The sequence below is a fragment of the Coturnix japonica genome, chromosome 2, assembly GCF_054131305.1.
Source record: "Coturnix japonica strain WE chromosome 2, WE-NBRP24, whole genome shotgun sequence".
NCBI classification, from domain to species: domain Eukaryota; kingdom Metazoa; phylum Chordata; class Aves; order Galliformes; family Phasianidae; genus Coturnix; species Coturnix japonica.
In genome coordinates this window covers 137,172,870-137,199,814 of record NC_140664.1, presented here as the reverse complement: position 1 = coordinate 137,199,814, position 26,945 = coordinate 137,172,870, and the positions used below count along the sequence as shown (strand labels likewise).

The 26,945-nt window shown below is 45.8% G+C and overlaps 1 protein-coding gene across 2 annotated transcripts in view; it reads right to left on the bottom strand.

The window, feature by feature from the left end:
• The window catches only part of WNT3A (Wnt family member 3A), a 75,355-nt gene extending 64,612 nt beyond the window's left edge, over positions 1–10,743 (bottom strand). Inside the window, exon 1 of one of the 2 annotated variants that reach the window (XM_015853035.3) lies at positions 9,928–10,743. In XM_015853035.3, the coding sequence (XP_015708521.2) occupies positions 9,928–9,998 (71 nt within the window). In that variant the 5' untranslated portion in view covers positions 9,999–10,743. Of the gene's footprint in view, positions 1–9,341; positions 9,464–9,927 lie in introns of those variants that run through there. The other variant, XM_085539119.1, reaches the window with a different exon arrangement.
• Positions 10,744–26,945: the final 16,202 nt, after the last annotated feature.

Here is a 26,945-nt window from a genome sequence, read left to right as displayed (position 1 = left end):
AGTTGTTTGCCCCCATCTGTCTGGTCCGTGTTACTCCTTCAGGCCACTCCCTGAGTGGCTCTTTCACTCCCATAGCACCCTTAGTCTCCTGTTGTTAGTGACTTTCAAGTTTTGCAATCAATCTGTTAATATCCACGACCTGACCTGTTAGAAAAACACTGTGATCCGGTAAACTCCTTCCTTGCCCAGCTGATGTTATTGTTAGTAATGACTCAGTGCTAACTACCTCTCCTACCCATTGCTTCTTTGAGGCTGTGATTTAGGTATATTCAACCCAGCCCGTAGCACTTGAGGGTGATGAGATGATTTCAGGGTTGAATGATTTAATGATGGTAGAAGTTGTTGCAACACGGTGGGATGTATCTCAACTAGCCCAAGGTGCCTAACAGTTAGACAGTTACATCTGTGCTGCTCACCCTTCTTCTGTAAAGGCAAGTAAGTGAGCACTTCAACAAAGCAGCAAAGCTAATCCACTTTCTCCTACATTCAAAATGAGCTCAAGGTTTTCACAGACCCATCACATCCCCAGACAAGGGGCAGCTCAATAAAATCAGTTGATTGCTCAGGTTGCAGCAGCGCACTCAATGGCTTCAGGCTGCCATTTTCTTCCTAGCTTGACACTATTTGTAAATGGGAGCACAAAAAGGCCTTGAAAAGGGCAGCACGCTCTTCTAAGCCAGCTGGTGGACTGGGTAAGCCAGACTGGCCTTCCTAGTCAAGGAAGGCAAGATGCCACACTAGCAGAAAAAATGTAGTGTATCATCAACACAGATATCAACACAGATATCAAAATAACTATGGCCCATACACCTAGAACATGACATCAGGAGGGCACTGCTCCCAGACCCTACAGAAGGGCTCACCATTGGTATTACAAAGCCAACCCACAGGGAGAGGCAGCACTCCTGTGTTATGGGGGGGTCTAACTCAGGTGCCCAGCTCTCCTGGCACAGATTGGTAAGGCACAGTCTTTCAAGACAAATGGGTCTACTCTTCTAATGGAAGAACATGCCAGAAAATGATACTTCATAAGCAATCTCTTTAAATGCCCTTCTATTATATGGGAATTTTCCTTAGCTCTTCTGTACCAGTATGGAATGTGACACCAGGTCTTTAAGCAACAGATTTCTAGAGGCATTTCAGTCTCTAAAGATGTAAAGAACTGCTTACTACTGGGGTTGAAAAGACAGTCTTCCAATGGGAGTATCCTCTTAACTTTCTACATGTCTATCTGGATCAATGAGTACACACTTTTAGGAGTGGAATCATAGAGAAAAAAAAAAGGGAGCTGAATTCATCTGTATAAAATGAGATATGTTTGTCTGACCTCATCACCCAGGATCCTGTAGCAGGCAATGGTGAGAAAACTGGCACAGCTGGGGAGTGATTCATCCCATCTGAAGGAGAATGCCTGACATATGTTGGATGAGTAGCATCCTATTTCTCACTGATAACTCCAAAGAAAACTTGGCTAGAGACTGCTAAATATGAAAGATTCTCCTCCAGAAGGGACAGGGATCAAATCTGGATCTCCCAGAATTGCAGAAAGGCATAGGTTGGAAGGGATCATCTAGTTCTAACACCCATTAAATGGATTTTCATGCCTCTAAAGCAGCTGTGGGTCTCCCAGTAAATTCTCCAGACCTTATTTGATAGTGACATTTCATCACCTTTCACTGGGCTTTGGAGAGGACCTCACCTGTCCAGCAAGATCTTAGACTGCCTCACTTCTTCCCAAGTTAATAAAGGCCTGTAAAAAATAGAAATGCTTCCTTATGTGCATCCTCAGCCTACAAGGATTTGGAGTTGCTTTCTGTCAGTTCAGAGAACTGAAAGTAAAGCAAAGCCAGACAAACTCTTTGAGATGCAGTTTCAGCTCTTAAGGAATGACTGTGTCCTCTGCAGACACAACTTGATGGAGATGCAAGAATGCCATTTTGAATCTAATTTTTCAAGTTTTCAGTTGACCTCCCATTACAAGCTTGCATCAATGACTTGTGAATGTGGTTGGAAGATGGAAAACTCTGGGTGTGTCTGACAACAGAAGATAAAGAGCTGAGGAAGATGTATTTGTGCTCCAGAGTGTGCTGGATTAGAAGCAGGATTAAATGTGCTATAGAGGAAGCCACAAAATATTCATCTGTTTAGGCTTCCAGCAGTGGTGCTGAGACATGGCAGCAAATAAGACGCGGTGAAACTGCTGAGTATAGGGGTGGTTTTAGCCTGGAAAGCATGGAAATGGTTGTGAAAGCACAGTATGATCGTATCACCCAAGCACCCATTCCAGTACACCAGTAAGCTATTGTTAAAATAGAGGGAGAAGATAAAGTCCAAGACTTGGTTTTAGGCGTGTTTTAGGCAGGCAATGATAATTAGAAATTGAGTTCATATTTTAACAGCAAGAAAATAGTGAAATGAGGGCATTCTCAAAGGGGAATCCCTTGCTTGGGAACAATCTGAGCAGTGTCCTTGGAGGTGATGTCTCTGAGCTGACTGCCTCAGCTCTTTCAGAGTATCAGAGAGTTTAACCAGTCACGTACCATGTCCCATCAAAGGATTAACACATGAATTATGCCAGAAAGTGCAAACAAAGCCAAAAATACCTGGCTTGGATGGAGACATCCAAACTGCAGACATGTAATGGAGAAAGTTAATTCCACCCTGGGACTTCACTCAGCTGCCTGCAGATAGGCATCAAGAGCAACCGAGATGCTGTAGGGTTTACCTGATTGGCTTCCATCTGCTGCTCAAAAAGGGGCATGGCATCTCTGGATCTTATATGATTCCCTCTGGACCACTGAGGACTAATAGGATGCCATCAGGCATCTTAACTGAAAGTAGACACCTACACTTGGACTCCTGATGGAAAACCTGGCATCTTCACTTTGGGATTAGATGCCTTTCCTGCAAGACAAGCTTAAACTGAACACTAGGATTGATGCATGGGGAAGGGCTGAGCTTCCATATCCTGTGACAGACACGGGGTCAGGCTAGAAATGTGGAGGTCTCCCATGATCTGAGCTCAAAGAACCCCTGAGGCGCTCTCTGAGCCTCTGAGGAAAATCTGACTTCCCTCCATGGAAGAGGGGAAACGGCCATCCCAGATACCTGGGACACCTTGTGAGGTCTGTGAGAGGAGAACCAGCCCACACACGGACATGACCTTGTAGTGAAGCTTCGGAGTATGCAAAGATGCAATGAGAGAAAAAGCATTTTGCACCAGTACAGTATGGAAGAGGCGTAAGGATGCTGGGAAAGATTAACAGCATCCCTGCAAATAAAATAACCAATATATCATAAAAAGCACAACTGACTGTCATGGATGCCAGAACAGGAACTGAGATGAGGGGACCAAAGACACCTTGAACTCTTTGATGGCCTGGGCTCTACAAATGCAAAGTGCTCTCCTGGATATCAAGCAACATCCAAGTGGGAAAGGGCCTGCGAATATGCAGGTGGCAAACAAGGGGAAGAGACAAACAGTGTCTTTGTGATGCATAATGCTCTCCCCTGGCTTAAAGGCCATTTTTAAAGACAGTGCCCTATGTTAGGAGTTCAAAACAAGGGAGTTAACATATTGGTTCCTTTTCCATCCCTTTGTTTTTTTGCAAGCCCTGGTAGAATTTGGAGCAAGCCAGCGAGCTGCTGATTTCTTACATGTTGCACTTAGGTTATAACAGAATTTAAAGCAAACCAGCAAACCTTGCCACTTTTAAAAGGGCAGAAGGGAAGAAAATGGGTGTGAGTGACCCAGGCTGGATGGAAACATTTGGAAGCAGTGGACTAAGCTTGAGCCTGACCCTGCAAAGCCCTGGCTGTTGGGGGAGGCCCTGCCTGAGTGCAGTCTGCTGTCCTGCTGAATTGCTGTGGATCTTACAGACCCTGAGCCTTCATTTGGCCCTCAGAGGTGCCAGAAGAGCAGAGCTTCTATTAGTGAGTCTGTATTAGCGCAGCCATGGGCGGTGCTCCATCCAACATTAACTGAGCACAGTGCATGGATAAGATACACGTGCTCTGGTCCATAGCACACCTGTGCAATACTCCTTAAGCGCTGTCATTATGCTGTATAAAAAGACCTATGAAACATGGCTAGGATATTTGAATCATGCACTCAAGTGACACGAGCAAGGGCAACTATCCCTGAGGAATGCCAGTGCTGAGTGAGGTGGAAGTGGGTATTTGGACACATGGTTGATCTATTGGGCTTTCCTCACCTTCTTGTAAACACAAAGGTAACACACCTGCTCCTGGTGAGGCCTAGTACAGAAGAGCATCCTTTCTCTGCTGCTCTGAGCCTAATTAGTTCATTGCAGTTGTGGGAAAAGGGATGCGAGAAGGAAGAAGATCCCATGGATTTGGAATGGTGACACCAGCCTTATTTCTCCTGGCACATCCAGGGCAAGAGCATCAATCTTTGTTTTTTCTTTCCTAAAAGAGACCACAGACTCAATGTAAAATCTAAAGTTTCTCTAGCCTGACCCTTGAGCGATCAGTCAAAATGTCTGATGATTATTACTATTATTTTCCAAACAGAAAGCAGGGATGGTGGCCATTTCCAAGCTCTAGTCCAGGCTGGATGGAGCCCTACGCAACCTGATCTAGTGCTTGATTTACTGGTTGGCAACTCTGCCCACAGCAGGGGTTTGGAACAAGATGATTTTGAGGTCTCTTCCAACCCAAGCCATTCTATGATTCCATGGTTCATTTCCAAGGCCTAGCTTTACAGCTTAGCTTGAAAAATGCCATGTGCGTGGGTGAAATGTTACATCAAGGTGGCACAAGAGCTGGAAGAAGAGAATGGGACCCACCTATGGCATGAACATCTACTGTCCTGAAGCAACCACCTCTCTACTCTGCCTCATGCCATACACTGCAATAGCACCCATGAACATGGAAACTGTGCAGAAAAGTCTTTAGAAAGAAAAGACCTGCCTCCCCTTGGTGAGCCAGACAAATGAGTGTCTTGGTTGTACAGCCAGCCCTGCTGCAGAGCTAATAGTGCAGCCCAGGAAAGGGCCTGAAAAGGACTGGGGAGAAAAATAATTCACATTTCTTTATTCTTTGTTAGAAAAGACTTGAGCCAATGCTTTGATCCACCGCCTTTGCACACTACATCTCAAGCACAGACAATACAGGAACAGTTTCCCACTACTTATATTGATGCAGAAAGGTGTCCTCAGCCCATGTGGCCTCTGTGCCCATTGCTGCTTGGGTGCAAATCACCCCTGTTGTGCTTAGGAGTATCCATGATAATAGGAGAGTTGGTATCTGAGAAAAGGCTAAAGCATCATTTGGTGATGACACACAGTCTGGCAGAAAGGGGCCGTGTAAGACACTGTTGTAACATAGGTATTATATTTATAAAGGCAATTCCCAACCCTTGGGGCAGGGGTGGGAGAGGAGTGCATGTACAGGGATTGCACCGCATGCAACCACCTCAGCAGAGGAGCATGACGGCTGTTTAACATCACACTGCAACCTGCTGCAGTAGCAGAGGAAATGAAGATGAATACCACTGCCTTGGAAATGTCAAAATCCTCAGCTCGAGTTAATTGATCAGAGGAAGAAAGGGTAGATGCAATTCATGTTTCTGAGCTCTACAGATTGCTTTAGGAGCTCTGATGTCAACGTGCATGGCTCATGCTGTCCCTTGGGTGACCTTCCATGGCTCTGCCTCCCTCCCAGTTAACAAGGAATGATCATTTCTCACTTAACGTGCTCACTCTCTGCCAAACCTAAGCTTTGGTTTCTCAAGTGTGGAGCCTGCCAAGACTCAGCTCCATTCTCTAGGATTTGTCATGAAAAAAGAAAACAACAAGGATTGTGTTTTTCATGGGATCCAGAACCCTGCTTGGCTTTCACCCAGCCCAGGGCAGATTGGAGGCTGTTTCCTCCACCCTAAAGGGGATAAATACCAGGAGAGACCTGAAACATGGCACAAGCTTTGTCTGTGTACTGCTCTTACTGCAGTGTTGCCATTCAGCTCTCAGGGAACCATTCAGCTGTGGCACCCGCAATGTACCTCCCATACCCCAGTGTATCCTCCCATTAGCAATGCTGCCCTCCCACCCTACTCCCAGAAGTTCATATATCTTGAAGCACAAGGAGTAGGAATGGAAAGACAAAATGCATCACCTTTTCAAAGCCAGAAGCTTTGGCCAATCTCATCCTACATGGATGATTCAACCATAAGTTCTGCTTTGATCACTTTTGGACAATAAGCAATAAGAAGCTAAAATCAATGGAAAAGAGGTGGAAGTTAGGGAAATATCCCTAACACACACGACCTTCTTGTCTTTCTTCAGTGACACTGTTTTCACTCAGCTGCTAGCAGTTACTGCTCATCTTTTAACCCAGTTTATTAGGAGGCCAGTGTCATCCCACCTCACTTACAGAGAGCAGCAGGTGAGATATGAGTGCCACCAGGTCTCTCCTATCAACCTCTGATCCTTTTTTCTTTCCACTTCATGGCTGGATGAGGTGCTCTCAGTGATCTTTTCAAACCTTAATGATCCTAGGATATCTCATGTGGAGCTTCCAGTGCACTCCAACCAGCTCACATTGCATCACCTGCATCCCACCATTCTTCCTGAATCAAACCCTTCTTCCTCCTGAGCCATTTCATCACTCTCTGACTGTCTCCATACCAAGTCTGACCTCAGGCCATCAGCTAAGAAATAAAATCTATTCACATTTCTTCCATTGCATGTGAAGCCAACCAGTCAAAGCAACACAAATTAGCTGGGAATAGCTGTAACACTGTGATGCCACTAGTCATGCCTGGACCCCAGCAGGACAGGGGACATCTAATCCTTTCTGCTCATGAATTCTGCTTCTGCATTTCCTAATTCTCCTTCCTTCACCCTCTCTGCTCTCTCTTTTTATTTTTAGACAAACAAAGAACGCTGACATTTGAAACAAATAAAGCTTTATTATCACTGTTTTGCTATTGATCTGAGTGCAAAAGAGTCTTCGGGGGCACCTTTAAGTGGCACAGTGAAACGCAGTGCAGCGCTGGGCTGAGGAAAGTCCCATGCAATGACAGTGCCGCAATAAATCACTCCGGCACGTCCCTGCCAACTTAACTTACCACCTCAGTCCCAACAGCACCCGCCTCCCTGTCATCCTGTCTCTTCTATGTTATTCCTAAATCCTATTTCTTCCCTTTCTGAAAGCACGCTATATAGGAATTATTATGGTTTTGGGAAGCTCACTCAGCTTTCCCCCCACACTGACACTAAAAGATGCAGGCAAAGCACAACAGCTCCAGGGGGGATTTTTTTCTCTTCTCTTATTCTGCATTTCCCCCACAGACCGGGGGCTGTACAGAGCCCACCCAGCACTGCACAGCCCTGTTTTAAGCAGGTACCTCTATGCCACGATGGGAACGGCAACTCGAACGGAGCAGCCAAGCAGGGAGCTCTGCTTGGAGGCAATTACAGTAACAGCCACATGCCTGCTTGCTCCCCCTGACAGATACACGCTTGGTGTTTCCCCCAATTTCTTTCCTCTGGGAGAATAATTAACCAAACCCTACAGGGGAGCATCGTTTCTCAGTCCTTGATTTTGCTCAAGCTGGGAGCAGAGCGAGCATCCATCGCTCTGCGGGCGTTGGGGTGAGGTTATGTTTTAATTAGGAACTCTTATTCATGGGGGGGGGGGGGGACAATTTGGGGATGGTGAATGGGGGATTTTCTGCTCCGAGCAGTCATGTGGTTGTGAGCAGATGTCGGGGAGGCTTTAAACAGAGATGTATGAGGAGAAATGTCTGTCGCTTGAGCTTCCAGACTGAAATAGTTCTGCCTCTGTACTGTATATAAAACAAAAAAAAATTACTAAAAAATAATGAAAACATGTCATTTAAAAATAAATTAATTAATTAAAAAGGAAGAAAAAGGACGGCTTTCAATTCAAATAAGAGAAATAGAAAGCCTATCGATTTTCTAAATTGAATAGACTGGAAACGAACTGTCCTTGCAGAACACAACTTTTCGGAGGAAGAGGTCTGCATTTCCACCCCTGTGATGTGAACGGGGCTGTCCCGAGTGCCACTACGCAGCCCTTGGAGCCTTCACAGCCCCCTCCTCTGCTTACACCCAGCTCCGGACAAGGGGTGGCTGCGGGTTTTACGTCTCGTTTTGAGGATCAGTAAAGTGGGACAGGGATGTGCATGGGGGGAAGGCAGCAGCACGCGGAACAGCGCCCGGCCCGACTCCCCCCCCATCCCCACCTTCGCATTTCCATCCATCGCCTGAGGGTGTTTTGCTCTCTTTGCTAAATAAACGTCTAAAAAACGCCGGACGGCAATTGGGGAAAGCATGAGGAGGGGAGGGAGGGGGAATAGAAAAATATAGAGAGAGAGGGGGAAGAAGCATCACCGCTTCGGTCCCCCCGCACACAGCCGATGTGCGCTCGGACCAAATCCTGCCCCTTGTACCCCATCACCACCCCCCCCCCCGTCCGACCCGCACCCTGAGCTGCGGGCTCAGCCCCTCGCCGGGTGACAGGGGAATATTTATGTTGGTATTGGAGGAATGCGCTTCCTTCTCCAATCAGGAATGCAACCGGAGTTTCTAATTATAAGTTAGATGGTGGCTGGGAATAAAAGATCGCTTTTTAATGACTCCCGTCCAGGTGCTGCTCCTTCTGCCTGTCTTCCCAAGCGCGCATTTGCATTTTATGGCCTCTCTCCCATCCCAACGATTTCCCTCTGCTCTCAGACATACCTGACATAGTTGCAGGGACTCTGCCTTCAACACACCGCTCTCAGCTCACCCGAAACCCTCTCCCTCCCTTTAGCGGCAGAGGCACGTCAAAAGAACAACCGAGATAGATATAGATATCTATATACACACACATATTTTACCGGTGCCCCGCAGCACCGCCCCAGCTCCATCCCCGAGCTCTGTCCCTCCGTGGGCTCACCCCGATCTTTCCCCCACCCCGTCCAAACAACAACACCCTACAAACACCACCGGACCGCTCCGCACCCGCGCAGCCGCCGGAGAAGCGCAGAACCCGCTTTGCTCCTTCCCCGCTCGTCTCTCCCTCCCTGCTCTAAGGGCTTCCCTCAGCCCAATTACCTCCGCGGGGTAATTAGAGCAGATCGTGCAGTTACATGCCTTGCCCTGCACCATTTGCTTTCTTTTTTCTCTCTCTTTTTTTTTTTTTTTCTTTTTCTTTTTGGTAGGGGAGAGAATAATAATAATAATAAAAACCTTCTTAAAGGCGTAGAGTGAGGAAAAAGAGCCCGAAAGTGCCTTTTTTTTAACCCCCCCCCCCCAAGTTGGGACCGCGCAACTTTCCGCTGCCTTCCGCGCAGGTCGCTGTGCCCCTCTCACCTCTTTCTTCCCATTCATTCCCTGCATATCCCTTAAAGCGAAGGGGGGAAAAGACATCTTTCCATCCTCTGCCCCCCTTTCCTTCCACCTGACTGGCTCGAAATCACCTTGAAATGCTCATGTCAACTTGTATCATTATCTCTTTAATTCAGGCAGCGCCTTTTGTTCTGCACAGGAGAGGATCAAAGCGCTTTTAAAAAAAAAAAAAAAAGAAAAAAAAAAAAAGAAAAAAGAAAGAAAGGAAAACACAGAAGAACTTCCCGATCGCTCCCGCTCTGCTACAGCGGGAGAAGGAGAGCTCAGGTATAACCCAGTCAAAATAAACAAAGCGAATGCATAAATAAAAGAGGTGAAATGCGGGTTCTAAGAGCTTGCTGGCGCTGGAACAATCCCACCTCCTTTAGCTGAGTGGCAACGAAAGGAGAATTTCAAGTCACGGTGAGCGCAAGGGGTTGCAGAGTAAAGCAGAGGAGGGGAAAATAAATGAAAATGAGAGGAAAAAAAAAAAAACCAACAACCAACAAAACCCAACAGCAACACCGCACACACAACAACAACAATAACGAAGAAGAAGAATAAAACTTACCACCAGATTGGGTAACTTGACAGAGCCTGACTCAACCCACAGAGAAACAGGAAATATCCAAAAGAGGCCATTGATGAAAAGTTGTCTTTTTTTTTTTCCTTTTTTTTTTTTTTCCCCCTCTTTAAACCGAAGTTGCCAAAAGTTTCTTTTCTTTCCGAGGCAGGATGATTATTTTAATAATAGAATAATAATAATCCTTTATCCCAACGAAAAGATATTAAAAAGAATAAAAAATAAGAATAAAAAAAAAAAAGGAAGAAGTCAAATGAAGTGAACTCGACCCGACCAGGTAAATCCTCTCTTCTTTCTTTCTTTCTTTCTCCCTTCCTCTGCTACTCTCAAGGTAAAAAAAAAAAAAAAAAAAAAAAAAAAAAAAAAAAAAAAAGGAATAATAATAATAATAAATAAATAAAAAAATCTCGGAGAGGTTTAAGGAAAAAAAACACACACACACACAAAAAAAAAAAAACCCAAAAAAAGCCAAAAAAAACCAAAAACCCAACCCTTCTCTCAGCCAAAGCACTGAAGGCAAATATTTAAAAAAAAAAAAAAAAAAAGAAAGAAAAAAAAAAAGTTTGAAGTAGCTCTCTCTTAAAAAAGGACCCAATCAGCACTTATTGCCAAAGGGAGAATTCTGATGCTTTGGCTTGTTCTGTCAATCAGGAGCGCGAAGTCAGGAATGAGCTAATTGCGAGGAGATAGTGTTTTAATACTCATTAGGGGGCACGTTGGCCCACAAGCCAAGGGATAAAATGTAGTTTTAAATAAGGGGAAGGAAGATTTAGGGGGTTTAAATAGACAGGGGGGACCCCTGTGGATTTGGGTAGCTATAACAACCTGCCCGGATTTCGCTCCCTGGGCTGAAGCGACTAAAATGCAAAAAAAAAAAAAAAAGAAAAGAAAAAAAAAAAAAAGAAAAAAAAAAAAAAGAAGTGTGAAGTTGTGGAGATTTTTTTTTTCTTTTTTTTTTTCTTCTTTTTTCCTCTCTTTTTAAATCGTTATTTCCTCCCGTTGCTCCCTTCTTGCCGCTCTGCCTTCTCCTCTTCCTCCCCTTGCAACCGACTTTCTAGAAACTTTGGGCTGTTTTTTTGTTGGGTTTTGGTTTGTGTCTTTTTTTTCCCCCTTTCTTCCTGATCACACACAAATAAAGAAATAGAGCATTTGCCCCCCTGCTCCCAAACACACAAACCCCAACCATGCACCCCCCTTCCCCACCACTCCAACCAACCCGAGATCCCACAGCTCCAGCGAAGACCTCTGCTCCGAAATCCACTTCTTCCATGCAAATCCCAAAGGGGTCCATCCGCACCATCCCCACTGCTGCAGTCCCAGCCTGGACTTTGCCACCGCCATCCGTAAACGGCTTCATCCACCAGATCCACCCCACGGGGCTGCAATCACTGATCTCTTCTTTTTGTTTGTTTGTTTGTTTGTTTGTTTTCATTTCTCTCTCTACACATCCCCACTGTTTTCTCTCTTTGCAGTGGCGGTGCCGGGCGGGGTGAATTGGGTTCTGATACCATCATGTTTTCATTGGGGTAGGAAGAAGGAAAAAAAAGCCATCATTGGGAATATGATTATAAAGACGTAGCTGCTCCGGCCGGGGTGTGCGCTTCGATTTGCTGCTCCTCTGGGACACATTGTTGGAAGCTGGCGGTGTCCGTCAGTGAGTGTCACCCAGCTGACAGCCGTTCCCCTTCCCCGGGGTCGTTTGAAAGGGGCTGGAGAGGAGCAAGCAGGAGGATGGAGGCACACCGGATGGGCTTGGGGATGTTTTGTCCCCAGAATAACAACAAGGATCCCATTTTCCGCGATGTTTTGGGGTCCGCAGATGCTGCATGTTGGGTTTTCACCTTTTATTTTTATTATTACATTATTGTCTTTTTTTTTTCACCTCACATTTTTTATTATTACTATTTTTTAAATTCCTTTTCTTGACACGGTTGCATTTTATCTGTGGATCAGAACATCTCTGTGGCTCACACGGAACAAAGAGAGGTACGGTTTTAATGACTGGGTTGGAGGAAGGCTCGTAGCCGTGCCTTTGCTCAAATCAAAATGCGCTTTCTTTCTCACTAACAATTGCATACCTATTTTCCCTTCGCGAGGAATATTTATATTTACACACAGAAAGCTTTATATGCATATATATAAAGATGTGCTTGTGTTTAGCTAGATGGAGAGATAGACTCATTCTAGTGAAATTACACTAGAAACGCAGTTCATACGGGGATATTTAAATCATTGGGAATTTGGCAGGGGTCGGGCCCTGATTATTTTCTTTAGGCTTGGATGACAAGTGATTGCAAATGGGAGCGCTGGCAAGTGTGCTGAGATCTAATCGCCCCATGCAGCCGAGCTGCAGCCGATCTGAGCTCGCTGCTTCCAGAGGAGGAACCGATGCTCTCCCATTAAATCCCTGCAGTGCTGGTGTTGCTGGGTGCACTGGGAGTGGTGGGATCTGGGGAGGGAGAAGGGAGTTTCGTCACATAAGGTAGGGTGAGGAAGAAAGGAGGAGGGTGGTGGTGGTGGCGGTGTGTGAAAAAAAATCATCTTAAGGACTTTCCCCTCTGTATTAGAGAAAATCCCATCCAATTATAGCATTACTGGGAAGAACCAAAAGCTGAGACTTTCAAAGGAGGGGATTTCTCTGTCTTTTCAAGTGAAATTGCTCACACTGCAGACGGGAACACACACACACATACACACACACACAGACCCCCAGACACCAGCCCTGGCGTGGGGGTCCCGGCGAGGTGCAAACGAGGAGGAAGGGTCCGACACGCATCCCTTGCAGGGGTCGAGCTAATCTCCCCTCCTTTTGTTCCTGGGGAGAGACTTAAACATCCCCCAGAGCCTCCGCCCCTCCCACCAGGAAGCACCAGGCAACTTCACCTGAAGGGACACATTCAGCCACTCTCCCTTTTCCCTCTCAGCCCCGCAGCTGCTGGCGGGGCAGGATGGAGATAATCCACTTTGTCATAGACACACACACACACACACACACAAACACACACACAAAGCAGGATCACACTGATTCCTTCGGCAGGCAGCACTGCCACTTGCTCTGACGCCAACTGCTTTTAATCATGCTGATAAAAAGGCAGTTGGGTGTATGATAGCTATTCTCCGAGCTGGGAACTACTGTAGGCTCATTACCTTTTATCAGCAGTACCGTTGAACTAGTGTCCTTTAAGAGACAAATTGTGTTCAAGCCAAGAAAAAGGCTGCCACAGGCTGTCTGTGTTCAGGACTTCTTGCATTTGATTGCTGAAATCAGCAGCATTTTCTTCCAAGGGTGGTTTTTTGGGCCCTGACCTCAAACCCTGGCTGAGCCATTGGTTTCCATCCCATCCACATCTCTTCCAACCAGCACTGGGATGTGTGTTCCAGGTTGTCAGGATCTGTCTTTCGGTGAGTTGGTGGTTGGATTATGTGATCTCAGAGATCTTTTCCAACCCTAATGATTCCATGATTCTATGATCCTATGCCTGCAGCATTGCCTTGGCTTCTTTGCTCTGCTTATAGGGAAGTTCTGAGTTGTGGATCTTCAGTGGTGAGCACCAAATCTCAGTCCTGGTGGAGTGACAACCTGCCATAGTGCCCAGCAGGGTGATCACCAGATTTGTTTGCTGACTTTTGAGACTGTAGCTGTCCATATACTGCTCCCATACCCTTGGCTGCTTCTATGGCCAATGAAGCAAAGGAAACTTGAGCAACACAGCTGACTGAAGGCTGTAGCCTGTGGTAGGTGAGCTGGACTGTATTTGGTGTTGTACTCCTCTCTATTTTGGATTTCATTTTCAGTCTCCAGATGGTTGAAGTTCAATGAGGTAACTACAGGCTATTGCCTCCTCTCTGGGCTCTGAGAATCTCATCTCCATAGGGTGCAAGTTGTCCTCATCTACAAGTGGGCAGCATACATCTGGACAGTGCCTAAAACCTTTGACCCATCTATCCAGGTTATTCTATGCCAATGACAGACTGGGGTTTTGCTTGCTTCTGGTTTCCCATCAAAGTGTTCCTATATTAAGTAGATGTCACAGCTGCCCTCTGATCACAGTACTCAGAGAGAAACATAGGATGGTCCAGAACCAAGAGTAGGAAGGATTAAGACACAGGGCCTGGTTTTCTGTTTAATAGAAGCAGAGAACCCAGAGAGCTGCAGTGCACTGCACAAGACCTGCTGCAGAACAGAACAGATGGATGTTCATTCCCTATGGCCTTTTATACACATGAGTTTCTGTCACCTCACCATCAGTGAAGGCAAAAGTTATCTGGGGGGAGGGTTCCTTTCTTACATTGGGTGTGCTTGCAGCTCTACCTGCTGGCGCTGATAACTGCTTTAGAGGGGCAATAGGTGGTAGGACCAAGACTTGAATTGGCGATGGGGCTTTGCTGTTACTCTTACCACCAGTCTATGCTGTGTTGATGTGCCTGAGATGGTCACCTTGTCAGGACAGGAGACCTCTCCCTCTACAGCCTGACTAACAGCAAAGGCTCAGGGTGAAACCAAAGGCTCCCTGACACCTTCCCCTGCTCCCTTCCTGCACCCTTGGCTTTCATGTCCCTGTTCCCCATCACCTGCACGCCCGTATCCTGCAGGAGGTAGGGTGAAGCCTCTCACCGTGTAGCTCTGGCCCACCTAGTGGTACAGCAGGAGAACAGACCTGAGAGCAGCCCAACTACACAGGCAGTGCTGCAGCACTAGGGCTTCGTTTCCTTTGCTCACTGCTCAAGAACCTGGAGAGCCCCAGATGCCGAGGAGCTCTATGGTGGGCTGTCTGAAGGAGGGTAGGACTGTGGCCTTGGAGGATGAATGTGTTTGAAGGCAACCATAACTCAAGGAGCAACCCTGTGAGAACTCCAGAAACATTCCCAATTAAGGACTGAAGGATCTGGTCGGTGGAAATTTCCCCTTGAGGACTTGAATTCAATAAACCAACTAACCTGAGCAGTGTGTGTGTTTACTTACATCAAATTTCTCTAGGTCAGATTAAAAAAATCCTGCTAATTATCAATGGAAGCTGATAATCTCCAAGAGCTCAAACCTATTATTACATATACAAATAACCTTCCATAGGGAGATGCAGGCTTAGATGATAGTAACTGAACACTCCCTAGGTAGTAATAATCTCCTGCAGCCCCCATTCATGATACAACAAGACAGCCCAGATAGCCACATGCCCCGTTCCAGAAAGTTAAAGTCAAGCAATATGATTCTCACCATTAATTGTCAGTAATGCAACAAACATCACTACAAATCATAGAATCATCCAATCTTTAAGGCTGGAAAAGACCACTGAGATCCCCAAGTTTAGCCCCAGTCCATCCCACCATCCCCACTGCCCTCATCCCTCAGTGCCACATCTCCACGGGTCCTGAACTCCTCCAGGGATGCTGACCTTGCTGGGCAGTCCATGCCAATGTGTCATCACTCTCCCAGAGCCAAAAATGGTTCCTGATGCCCACTCAGAACCTCCCCTGGTGCAACCTGAGGCCATTCCTCTTGTCCTGTTGCTGTTACCCAGAAGCAGGTGGAGAATCCCACCTCATTACACCCCACATTCAGGGAGTCATAGGGAGCAATAAGGTCTCCCCTGAACCTCTTCTTCTCCAGACTGAACCACCCTAGAATTTCAGTAATACAGCTCTCAGAGGGGAACCATAGGAGGAGAAGAGGGCTTTGGGGGAAAAGATTCCCACTAAAATCACCCTCAGGATAAGAACTGGCTTTAAAATGATAATATCTTTACTTTGCCCCGCAATCCCTCTTTACAGATGAGAATTTGGGGGATATACATTTGAATAAGAAAGAAAGGAAAATAAAAAGGATTTCAAGCATTGTTGAGACAGTAATATCAGTAACAGAAACAGTTATTTACTAAAGCCTTGAATCAGTGATGCTGCAGTTTTCTAATCGCATTCTTACCAACCATTCAAGCAGCCCCTTTTAGAAGGGCCTGGCACACTCCTCACTCCTCCTGTAGCTGAAAATAAAAGAAATTCAAATTGGAAACAGAGTTTTAGCCCTCTGTGAATGCGCTCCTTGATGGCACTCTTTGAAACGCAGGGATGCTATCGCTCTGGATGAGCACTGGGATTTAGCCTTGTGCTTGCAAATCAATATGCAACTTAAACAGGGATCACTCTGCGCTGCTGACAAGAACAGGACTGAGAAACTACCCAGACTGGAGTGACTTCTCCTTGGGCACTCAGTAAGGCTTATTAAGATACATTAAAAGTATTAAGTAGGGTGCAATGTGAAAGCCTGGGAGCATCTCCTCTAATGCCCAGTATTGCAGTGGTGCCCCGGTGGGAAGTTTCCAAACTCCTTTGTAATGTGCTTTAAAAGTGAAGAGCATCAAGGCTGTTAGATTTCCTACTGGTCTGATGTCAGATTTATTTTCAGGCACCTCAGTGTGAAATACCACGATGGCAAAGTGGTTATGGAAATGATCAGCTTTGTTGTAGTGGATACTGCCAGCCCTGTGTAGTGTGACGGGGGGACAGAGTGGGGATGAGGTTTGGAGTCATGGATACAGGGGGGGATGGAGCTTGATGATCCTTGAGGATCCCATCCAACCCAGGCCATTCTGTGATTCTGTGATTCTATGATGCTGAAAATTGCTCTCATAGGAAAAGGGTGGGCAGGGGGTTGCCTGTTGTTTCTGCATTAGAAGACACTGGTGCAGCAATATAAAGCTTTATTGCCAATCAGTGGGAAGGAAAGACCTTCCCGAACTCAGGGAAGGAAGAAGAATAAGCAGATTTGGATGAGTAAGCTAAAAAAAAAAAAAGCACAAAAATCCCCATCAAGGTGCTAAAACCTCATCCAAGCAAGGTGTTGACAAGGGCTCCGGGCTGAGAAATAAACAGAAAGGAGCTCTCTCTTGCAGAGCTTGAATGACAAAGGGAGAAAAACAGTGCCTGGAGAGTGTCTCTTACCATTTTCATCACAAAAGCTGATGGTGGGGGGGAGGCTTTAATACTGCAACAAGTCTGACTTTCTCTCTCTTTCTCCCTCCTTTCTTTTTTTTTTCCTCCCTCTTATAAACAGAGAGGACAAGAGGTCATATCCCCAGGCTTTAGAGAGACATTTCTTCCCCTTCGAGGGAGGGTGGATGTTCTTTCAGCCTGTTTACAAATTAGTCCAAGTTATGATGTCTTAATGTAGTTGCTGGGTGGCCACCTGTCCCGGACTTTCTTCTGGTGACTTTACTCATTGTACAGGAGTGACACCTGCAGTTGGTTTCTTGCCCAACTCCAAGGTCACCTGACAAAATGGGGCTAAGTGCTGGGACTTGGGTTTGTGGTGAGATGCTTGTGCTCATTTTGCTCTATCCCAAGTGTTAGTGAAGACTGAAGATGGGTGAGTGGGTCTGCAATACGTTTGGGATGGTTTTGGTGAGGAATGGCTGTAGTTTTTATATGGAGTTGTGCATCTGTAAGGATGGAAGGACAACTCTATGTGAGGCTGCATCGCTCTAATTTGCTCTCAGTCTCACATTTGCAGATGAAACCTGGGTTCTTCCATTCTTCACACCACTTGAAAAGTTGTTTCCAAGCTCTGCAATGACATGGCCTACACAACAAGTAGTTCAGTGGGAAATGGTCCTATAGAAATGCTTGGTGTCCCCTCTGCCTTCCTCCTTCCCGTATGGGCTCTTAGGTGGCAAATAAATGTTGAGTTCTCATTGCAGCCCGTTTCTCCCAGGGGGAAAGGAGGGGAAATGCAGTAATAAGGTCTTTCTTCCTTACCTGTACACTTATTTTCATACAACTTAATCTCTCTGAAACTTTTATCTTTCTGCCAAATTTGGCTGGGATTGGCTGAGGGGTTCAGAAGTTGGAGGGGAGGAAATGAGCGGATAGAGACGTACAACATAATCAGCTAAACCAAGTTTCCCAAGGAAACCAGACTTCAAATGCACTGCAACCCTTTACAAGTCTTGCAAGAGCACTTGCAAACCCCAGTCATGAGCCAGAACCCCCCAGTGCCAGGCACTGTATGAACATATTCCTTAACACAATCCTTTCCTCAGGCCACTGCTCAGGAGTTTAAAACAAGAACTTGAAGGCACGTAAGGTTGGCAAGCACCAACTTTTCAATATGAATGTAGAGCAACTCCCTTAATGTGGGTTGCATTTGGCTGGATTCAGCAAGAGTGCAGAGCTGGACTCTGCTGGAGTTGAGCTTTTTTTTTTCATGGGAATGGCAAGGAAATCTCAGGGCTTGGAGAACTCTGCCTCTTAACAGCCCTGCTTGGCTTTGGTCCTGCCCAGAAATCCCATTGGCTTTGCAGAGTAAGAAGGGTATGAAAACAGCCAGGCTTGGCCCCGTTGGCAGCTGTGCAAATGTTTTTTTCCACCAAGAAAAAGGGTTTATGTTCCTTCCCTGTAACCAAGTCAGGTAGAAAAAGTGCTTAGGTCTCCACAGGGGACCAGGTCACCTATACACTATTGGTGTATATTAGCTCCTTGTGGCCCTAACTCGTTGACTTTGGGCAGCACATCCCAGGGACCAGTAGACAGGAGGACAGAGGTACCCTATGGCTGTATCCCCATGGTAGGTGATATCTCTACAGTTTTAGGGAGATTTGTGTTGGTTCAGAAGTTTGGCTTTTCTGGAAGTATTTGGCTCATCATATCCCAACCCGGCAAAGGGATGGCTCTGCTCCCAGCCCCAAGATGTGGTGGCAATGCTGCATTGCATCAGCACCTTCTTGAGTACTGGGACCTTCAACTGCCATCTAGGAAAGCCTTGCTGGTGATTTCAGTCCTTTCTGGCGATGCTTTCTCCATCTCTCCCTTAGTGTTCTCCTCAGAGCTAAAGCTGCACAAGTCTGAGCCTGTACATGCAGCATACACTGAGTGATGAACCATTGACTCTCGAGACAGCGGGAGTCAGCTCTTTCTGCCTCTGTTTCCTCCTCTCAAAACCTGTAAGGTTTTAAGGAATCAAATATATTTGGAGTTGTGAGTTTCTTCCTGGTTTGAACTTTAAAAATAGATGGTTTGCATTGTCTTGAAGCACAACAAGGTCTGGAGCTCCCTTGGATACAAGGGACAAGGAGTTTTAGAGTGCTTGACACAACAGTGTTCTCATCTCAGCTAAGCAACTGGAAAATGCCCTGAAGCAAAGGACCCAATGACCTTGTTTAAAACTAGCAAGGGTACTTCCCAGTGTAAGGTTACAGGTAAAGAATGGACTCAAGCAGCTTTTAAAGTGAGATGTGGGTGACAAGAGAAGGGTAATACCTTCCTCTTATAATGGTAGGGAAGAAGAGGGAAGGTCTCTTGGATTTATGTGTCAGAAATATAGCATTGCGTTGGATGGCTGGAGGAAATACTGTCCCATGAACTCTGCATTATCAAACACCACGTCTTCATTTGAACCTACTTTGACTGATAGCCATTTTAATGCTGTTGTCCATCAGGAGGAACGTGATGGAGCAGTGCCAGCCCTGCTCAGTCCCTGCTGTTAATCACTGTTGGCATTCTTGAAGAGATGCAACCCCTCATCTCTTTCCTGGGACTGCGGACAACAACCAGCAATGGGGAAAAAATGCCCCTCCAGCATTTCCAAGCTTTATGCATCATCTTGGATATAAGGAAGCAGCCTGTCACCTCCTTCGCATGGTTCCTCCATGGCACCTGGACCCTGAGAAATTCTAGCCCATATCTCATGGTTCTTGGTGTTGCAGTAACCCTGCAGCAGCCTGCAGGCTTGTTGCTTGTATCCATATGATGCCATTGAAGAACCTACACTGGTGGTCACCATCCATGGACTGCCACCACTCTGAATAAAGCTGTCGCCCTTGATTGACAGACAGAACAAAACCAAATAAACACAACCATATAAAACAAAACAAAATGCAGCAACAATAAAACAACAGAGAAAGGGAGTCAGAGTATATCTGGAAAGAAAGTGAAAATAGGGCTTGGAGTACTCATGTCCTAAGCACCCTAAATTGGAATTAAAGAGTGTGAGAGAGAGGGAAGGAGAGGAACAGATTAAAAATATCGGGATTCCATTGCTGAGGGGTGGTGAGTAAGAGGTGCTCAACATAATGAACAGGATAGGAATCAGTCAGGGAGCTCTAATTTGTTCTAAGTCATGATACCAAACCAACAGAATAAAAGCCATGTAATTAAAAAGCAGACTTGAATGGAGATGAATTGGCAAATAAATTACTTTTTTGTTTTGCCCTGTATAGTCACTGTGCTAACATATGAACATTCATGGACCACAAGGGGTAGTTGTAGGATATCAGTGAATATCATGCTCCAAATGAAAAATCCCCATCACAAATGATCTCTCACTGTCCTACACCTGTCTGGCATGTCAGCCTTGCATGAAGTTAGAAGATCCACAAAAACAAACCAGCCAATCCTTTTTGTGTTTTGTTTTTAAACGTATTATTTTATTCCCCGGTCGGATTCGGATACAAAGATTTGTCAACATTTTGAGACCCACTTTATGAAGCACATTTTCTTCTTGTTGGTATAATCATAGAATCACAGAGGTTGGAAAACACCTCCAAGGTCATCCAGCCCAACCATCCACCCACCATCAATATTTCTACACTAAACCACATCCCTTAGTACAACACCTAGATGTTTCTTGATCACCCCCAGGGACAATGACTCCAGCACCTCCTAAGATAGTCCATTCCAGTGACTGACTACTGTCACATAGAAGAAATGCTTCCTAATATCCAACCTGAGGGTAGACTCCTAAAGCCACCACTACAGCCGTACTCTGTGTGACAGTGAAAGGCTGTTATTCAAAACAGCCATTTGGAATCCAATGACTTTATAAACTTGGACTCTCTGAGGTTTTCTCAACAGCACTCAGTGATGGTGACAGCTGAGGTCTCCAAGGAAATCCATAGAGGTCTAGAGATCTTGTAGAGATGGAAAGAGGTGAGGCAACCATCAGGTGGAGGCCCGAGGCCTGAGGGAAGGGACATGTACAGACTCTACTCATGCTCTGTATTAAAATAGAAAGACAAAATGCCATCTTCAGGTATGGCTCTTGCTCTTCAAAGATGTCAGAATGGTGGTTAACCAGAGAGAGAGAAGGTTCCTCTATGTCCCAAGGCCCAGATTTTCCAAGGTTTCCCTGTATCACCCAAAGCTTTTCTATGTTAAATGAAGTGGTATGAATGCAAGTGTTGGGCCAACCACTATTGATCAGATTAGTTGTCTGCTTCATTTAATAACCAGCTACAAACTGTGCCCAATTAAATGCTCTTCTTTGGAATGATTGTGTGGGAGATCACCCACTCACATGTAAAAATAACAGGATGCTTTCTACCCTGGAATGACAATGTTTTACACTGTTCATGTCTTTGTAATGCATAGGAATGTGTAATTCATTTTGGTATTGAAATAAATTATTGGCTGTCACCAACCTTCAGTGCTTTGTACTGCCAGAAATTCCCTTATGGGCATCAGAAATGCAACTGCATCTCACACAGTGACTGAAACAGCACTGCAAGCTTTCATGTGATAATTCCCAGCTATTGGTCCAGAGTGTGACTAAAAATGTGGGATTCACAGTGTAAAGGGAGAGTCATTAGTAAAATGCTCTGCAACCTCCCTTGCTCTTAGTGTATGACAGTGTTTGGTGGATTCCCAATGTGGGAACCAGACATGGTTCTCTACACAGATTTGCATGCAATTCCTGCACTGCAAAAAGTGAGCTAAGAGGTCAGACCTCTCTGAAGAGGGTTTGGATCCATTTGTCCCTGTAATGGTTGAGCCTCACATCTGCTGTGCCACGGGCAATCCAAAGGAGCTCAGTCTCACTAGGCAGCGATTCCAATGGGTTACCGTTTAACATCCATCCCTGCAGCTCAGCCTTGCTTCAAGGTACTGCTAATTCTCATCCTCAAATGCCCCTCGCCTCTCCATGTCTGCAGAATGCAAACAGCCACTGCCACCTAGTGCACATGGGAGAGCTGACAGCCCCTGGAAAACGTTGCCTATGGGGGCTACAGGGAGGGATGTGGGAATGGAGGAGATCCATCAGCCTCAAAGCCTCTACACCCATGTAGGCACTTGTGATGTTAGGTTAGGTTTGCATCAGGAAAAAGCATCATTGCCCATTGTTTTTCTTCTTCTTGTGCAGGCTGAAAGGGAATATGAGCTCCAGTAAAGTGTTCTTAATAGGGATTGGCAATGGGAACTTGGATTAGCTCAGGAACAGCTGGGCTGTATTTCAACTCCACAAATTTCTGGTACAACAGAATATATGAGCACAACCAAATAAATCCCTGAAGATCATTTGCAGGAAGAAATGTGCATATTTTAGGGCAGATTTATCCCAGTGGTTGTAGTTTTCTGCCTCCAGGTAGGTGAATCATGTCCTGGACTCCAGGAATAATATGAATTTGATCTCTGCCAGTGCTCAGAAATGGCTGTAGGTCTTTGTACAGTAGGCACATGGAACCAGCTGGAGATGTCTTATCTACAGAGAGGTATTCTGGTGGATTTGGGCACCTACTGCCTTTCCAGCTCCTACTGTTGTCCCTTTGGATCAAGCTTTGCCTGGGCGATGCTGGTATTAGGCAGACAGTTGGAGCAGATGATCTTAGAAGTCTTTTCCAACCTTAATGATCCAATGATTCTATGCTTTCATGACCCACAGGCGATTCACATAGCTGCATCCAACAGCATCACTGAGCAGACTGTGAAAGTCATTAGATGAATTGATTATTATATCTTCTTCAGCGTAAGGGTATTCCACTGCTCAGAAGGACTGTGATTTAATGGGTCTGCTTCCCAGCAATTCATCCTAGCATATCGTGATGAGTTGTTTTAGGATGGTCCCAAGCCACTTCTCAACCCCCAGATTTCAGCCTTACTCTCAAAACTGTGGATAAACAAAATGGGACTGAAGTTACTGCTACACCCTGGATCATTCATGATGATATTTGAAGAGAATCTGCGTTATCTCTCTATGTTGTACTGTCTCTGAGAAACCAAAAATGGAGCTCATACAGCGCACCACAATCACCTCATACTGCAGTGATGAGGAAAAGGGGTAGATTTCCAGCTCTCCCAGGTAGGGTCTACTTTTGTATAGCACCTGGCAAGCAAAACCCAACTGTATATGCAGCAGAAGTGTGGTGGCAATACAAACCACATTGGAACGTCTCCTAGAGGCTCTCTCCGTGTCTGAAGTGATCTTGAAAACTGGTGTTACACATGGATGGGTCCCCACGAGATCACTGGAGCTGGCTGGGAAAGGTCTCATCTGCCAGAAGATGGCACTGCTTCTCCATGGAGCATCGCATGGGAACAGGTGCATCCCCACACACCACAAGTGATGCTGGGGTGAGGGGCTGCATCAAACAAAACTGGGGAGGAGAGGGGCAGCCTTCCTGGCCTGGTTGATGGCTGACAGCTATGTTGCCAATACAACCCAGCAAACCAATTGCCATGCTCTGTTTCTCCCATTCTCAGCTCTTGCTGAATCCACCCAGGACTCTTTCTCCATGGCTAGGCAGTGAGTGCTATGAGTGTTGGTGACTCTACTGGGATGGCTGGGATGGCTTTAACACCATCCTCCTCACTCCAGCTTCACCATGGCCATGGCATTCCTTGCTTATGGACGTCCTAAAAAGGTGTCTCCTTATTCTTATTCTCATTCACGTTCTCATTCTCATTCTCATTCTTATTCTCATTCTCATTCCCATTCTTATTCTTATATTTTTATTCTTACTCTATTTCCTGCACCATTTCACTGTCTCATCTCAATGCTCTGTTTTATGGAGTAAAGCACTGAAATAATTGTATTACATCTAGCAAGGCCAATTTTTGGCTAATTTATCTTTTTCTCTAGACTTATAACCACTGGAGTTGTACATTAAGGATGTGTTTATTCCAGCAAATGATGGGACCTTGTTTGGAGAAGCCCACAGAACCATAGAAAAAAGCAGGAGACTGAGGACTGTTATAGAATGGAATCACAGAATGGCCTGGGTTGAAAAGTCCACAACAATCATCTAATTTTAATCCCCCTACTATGTGCAGGGTCAGTTATCCATTGATAGATTAGTATTATCCATCAGTGGATGAGTATTTCCATATTGCATCATCATATTTCATGATCTCTGTGTTGAGATCTCCCTTACAGCCAATAGATGGGGCCATTGCCACACATACTGCCTTCAGTCTAGCAGAGCAAGTTCAAGGAGTGCTATTAATAACGCAGTGACTCAAAGCGCATTGAGGAGTTCATCAGCTGCTCTTCCTCTATGAACCAGTGAATCACGGGACTCCCAGAGCAGCATTTAACAGCAGCACTGGATCCACATCAGAAAGCAAAGTTCAGCTGGACAAGATGGCCCAGGACATTTCCATTGCCTACAGTGCAATGAGATGGTGTTGCTCAAGAGCTTAGACCAGGCTTTCAAAGGAAGCCATTCCTCAACAGCATGTAACCATTCCAACATCTGAAGGTAAAATAATTCCTGGTTGCCCAAAGTAAGAATATGCCTATTCACTCTCACTCTGAATATTCAAATCTTAGGTTTTTCAGGGAGAAAATACCCATTGTTTTCACTGTAACTGGGAGACCCGCTCCAGCCTTTTCCTGCCTTCCTTGTGGTGAATTGGAAACCCTGCCGTAACCCTGCTTGAGGTGGGACAAGCTGCACGCTAATCACAGAGCCACAAAGTACATCTCATGTTGGGAAGGATCTCATGTCTGGCTGAGGGAGGGGTGATGACAGATGTTGTTGGTGGGACAGATGTTGTGCGGAGATGGATGGATGGATGGATGGATGGATGGATGGATGGATGGATGGATGGATGGATGTGAAACACTTGTTCAGCATGGAGCTGGGGCACAGGAAGAATGTAGGACTGGAAAGAAAGAGAGACCCTCGGCTGATAAAAAGCTTAACAAGGGGATTAAGAAAGGCTTATGCAAGCTGACCACGGTGATCTTTGTGTTTTCCATTGATGAAGCTGTTTACCCGGCTCCAGTTCACATTAACGATCAACACTGTGCTTAAGAAGCACAAAAATCTCCCAGCAGATAACTGCTGATGGTCTGTGGTGCTCCAAGCTTTGCTGTGTTTTCCCCATACAAACCACAATGGTCATGTAATGGCCAAGTGGTCCAGTGGGTGCTGAGAACCATTTGATCTCACTCTTGATCAGTGCATTAGTTGTGCCCTGTCATTTCTTTGACCGCTGGTGAAATCAGTGTCTTCCATGTGCAAAGCATCTGAATGCTACAAAACTGGATTTCCTTTCCCCTCCTGCAGCTCCCCAGTACTTCCCATTTCTCCACACTCCCCTGAACTTGCTTGTGGAACTGCCTTGGGAGTGCTGTGCTGTGTCTGCTAGTAAATCAGGGGTGCAATGGCATATTTGAGAGTGGATGCTTCATTGGTTAGTCCCTGAACTATGGCCTAATATGTGTGAATGCTGACAATGATTTACAGGCCAGGAGTGGTTTGCATGCTCACATACACGTGGTTACAGGTGCCAAAATGCCCTTGTGTGCTGACAGCTATGTGCTCCCCTCCATCCCCAGGGGGTCCTGGCATGGGACAGGCAGGTTCTGCTTCTTTGATCTGGTGCCACCAGCTGGGCAAGGTGAGGAGGAAGGGCAGAGCCCCTCACTCCTCTTGCTCCACTTTGAGGTTTAACATCAGGACAGAGGAAGTGAGGGCAGGTAGGTGATGGGGAATCTGCTGCAGGAGGAATCTGAGGTGAATCTTGTGCTCCAGAGAGAGGTCACCACATCACATGTGAACCCCCACAGTCATTTAGAGATGTCATGTTTTGTCCTGAATTCATGTTTGTTCAACAACCTGAGCCCTGAGCAATACCTCTGCCACAATGTAGAACAGACCAGAGCAGATTCTCTTAGTTTGAAGACAAGCAGAATGGTGCAAAGCGAATCCAGACATCTGCATGGCATCCCCCCTCCAGACAGGTTGGCTGTCCCAAATTGACCTGATTTACATCGTTAACCCAGGAAAACTACATCTTCCCCAGAAATGAGTTAGAAAGTATAAGGTAATTCCAGCAATTACGTACTGATTGACCTAAACATACATACTCTGATCTTTAGGTACACACGTAAATTAATTTCATGCAAAAATGAAAAGCTTGGATGAATGTTTCAAAGCAAACAACCCAGTGTATGACTTGTGTACATGGCCCAGTGCTGTGTGATTCTTTCTGAACAACATAAAGTAATAGGACAGCATGTCCAGAGTCTACAGTGCACACAGAGGAACATTTTCCTATTAGCTTCTCTTTGGAAACTGGCATTAATCCACAAAAACCAGAAGATGGACAGTAAAAATAAACTGGAGAATAGTGATCAGAGCTCCCTTAGCATTCCTGGCAGACGTGGAAGGATGCAAATGTAGAACCACAAAGAGTCTGTTTAGTGGCTCTTTCCAAGGTCAAGAATTTGCTTTGCATGGGGGTATCAGACAGTAGTGTGCAAGGTAATCCATCACTTGAAAGCCACTGGGCTCCATAAAGATCCCCCCTAAATGCTATGCTGAATCCAGTCAAATCAAGTAAGATGAAGACAAGCAGTAACTGAGTGTCTGCCAAAAATATCTGACTGATTGCTATGTCCTTGGTGGAAATGCCACAGTAGCTCAGCCCTATTCACTGACATTGGTCCATGCTGCTCTCCCTGGCATGAGCAAGAGACTTGGAGATAGCAGCATGTGTATGACCAAACCACCCTACAGTCCTCACTGATCTGATCTCCGTGGATCTGGAGCTCAGTAACGGGAGTTCAGATACCTGCTCAGATAGAGACCCCAAAACCTGGTTCAGTTGCCTTAATGTGAATGTCTAGAGCTATTTGACCCAGCCTCTACTGCTTCAACAAATTAGAGGTTAATCCAAAAGCATCCCATGGTCAGCAGGGCTTTAAATGGCAGTGGCAAAAGTCAAAAGAACAGCCAAACTGGTGAATATCTGGTGACTGGGAGATGAAGGTGGTTCTCCATCTCAGCATGATT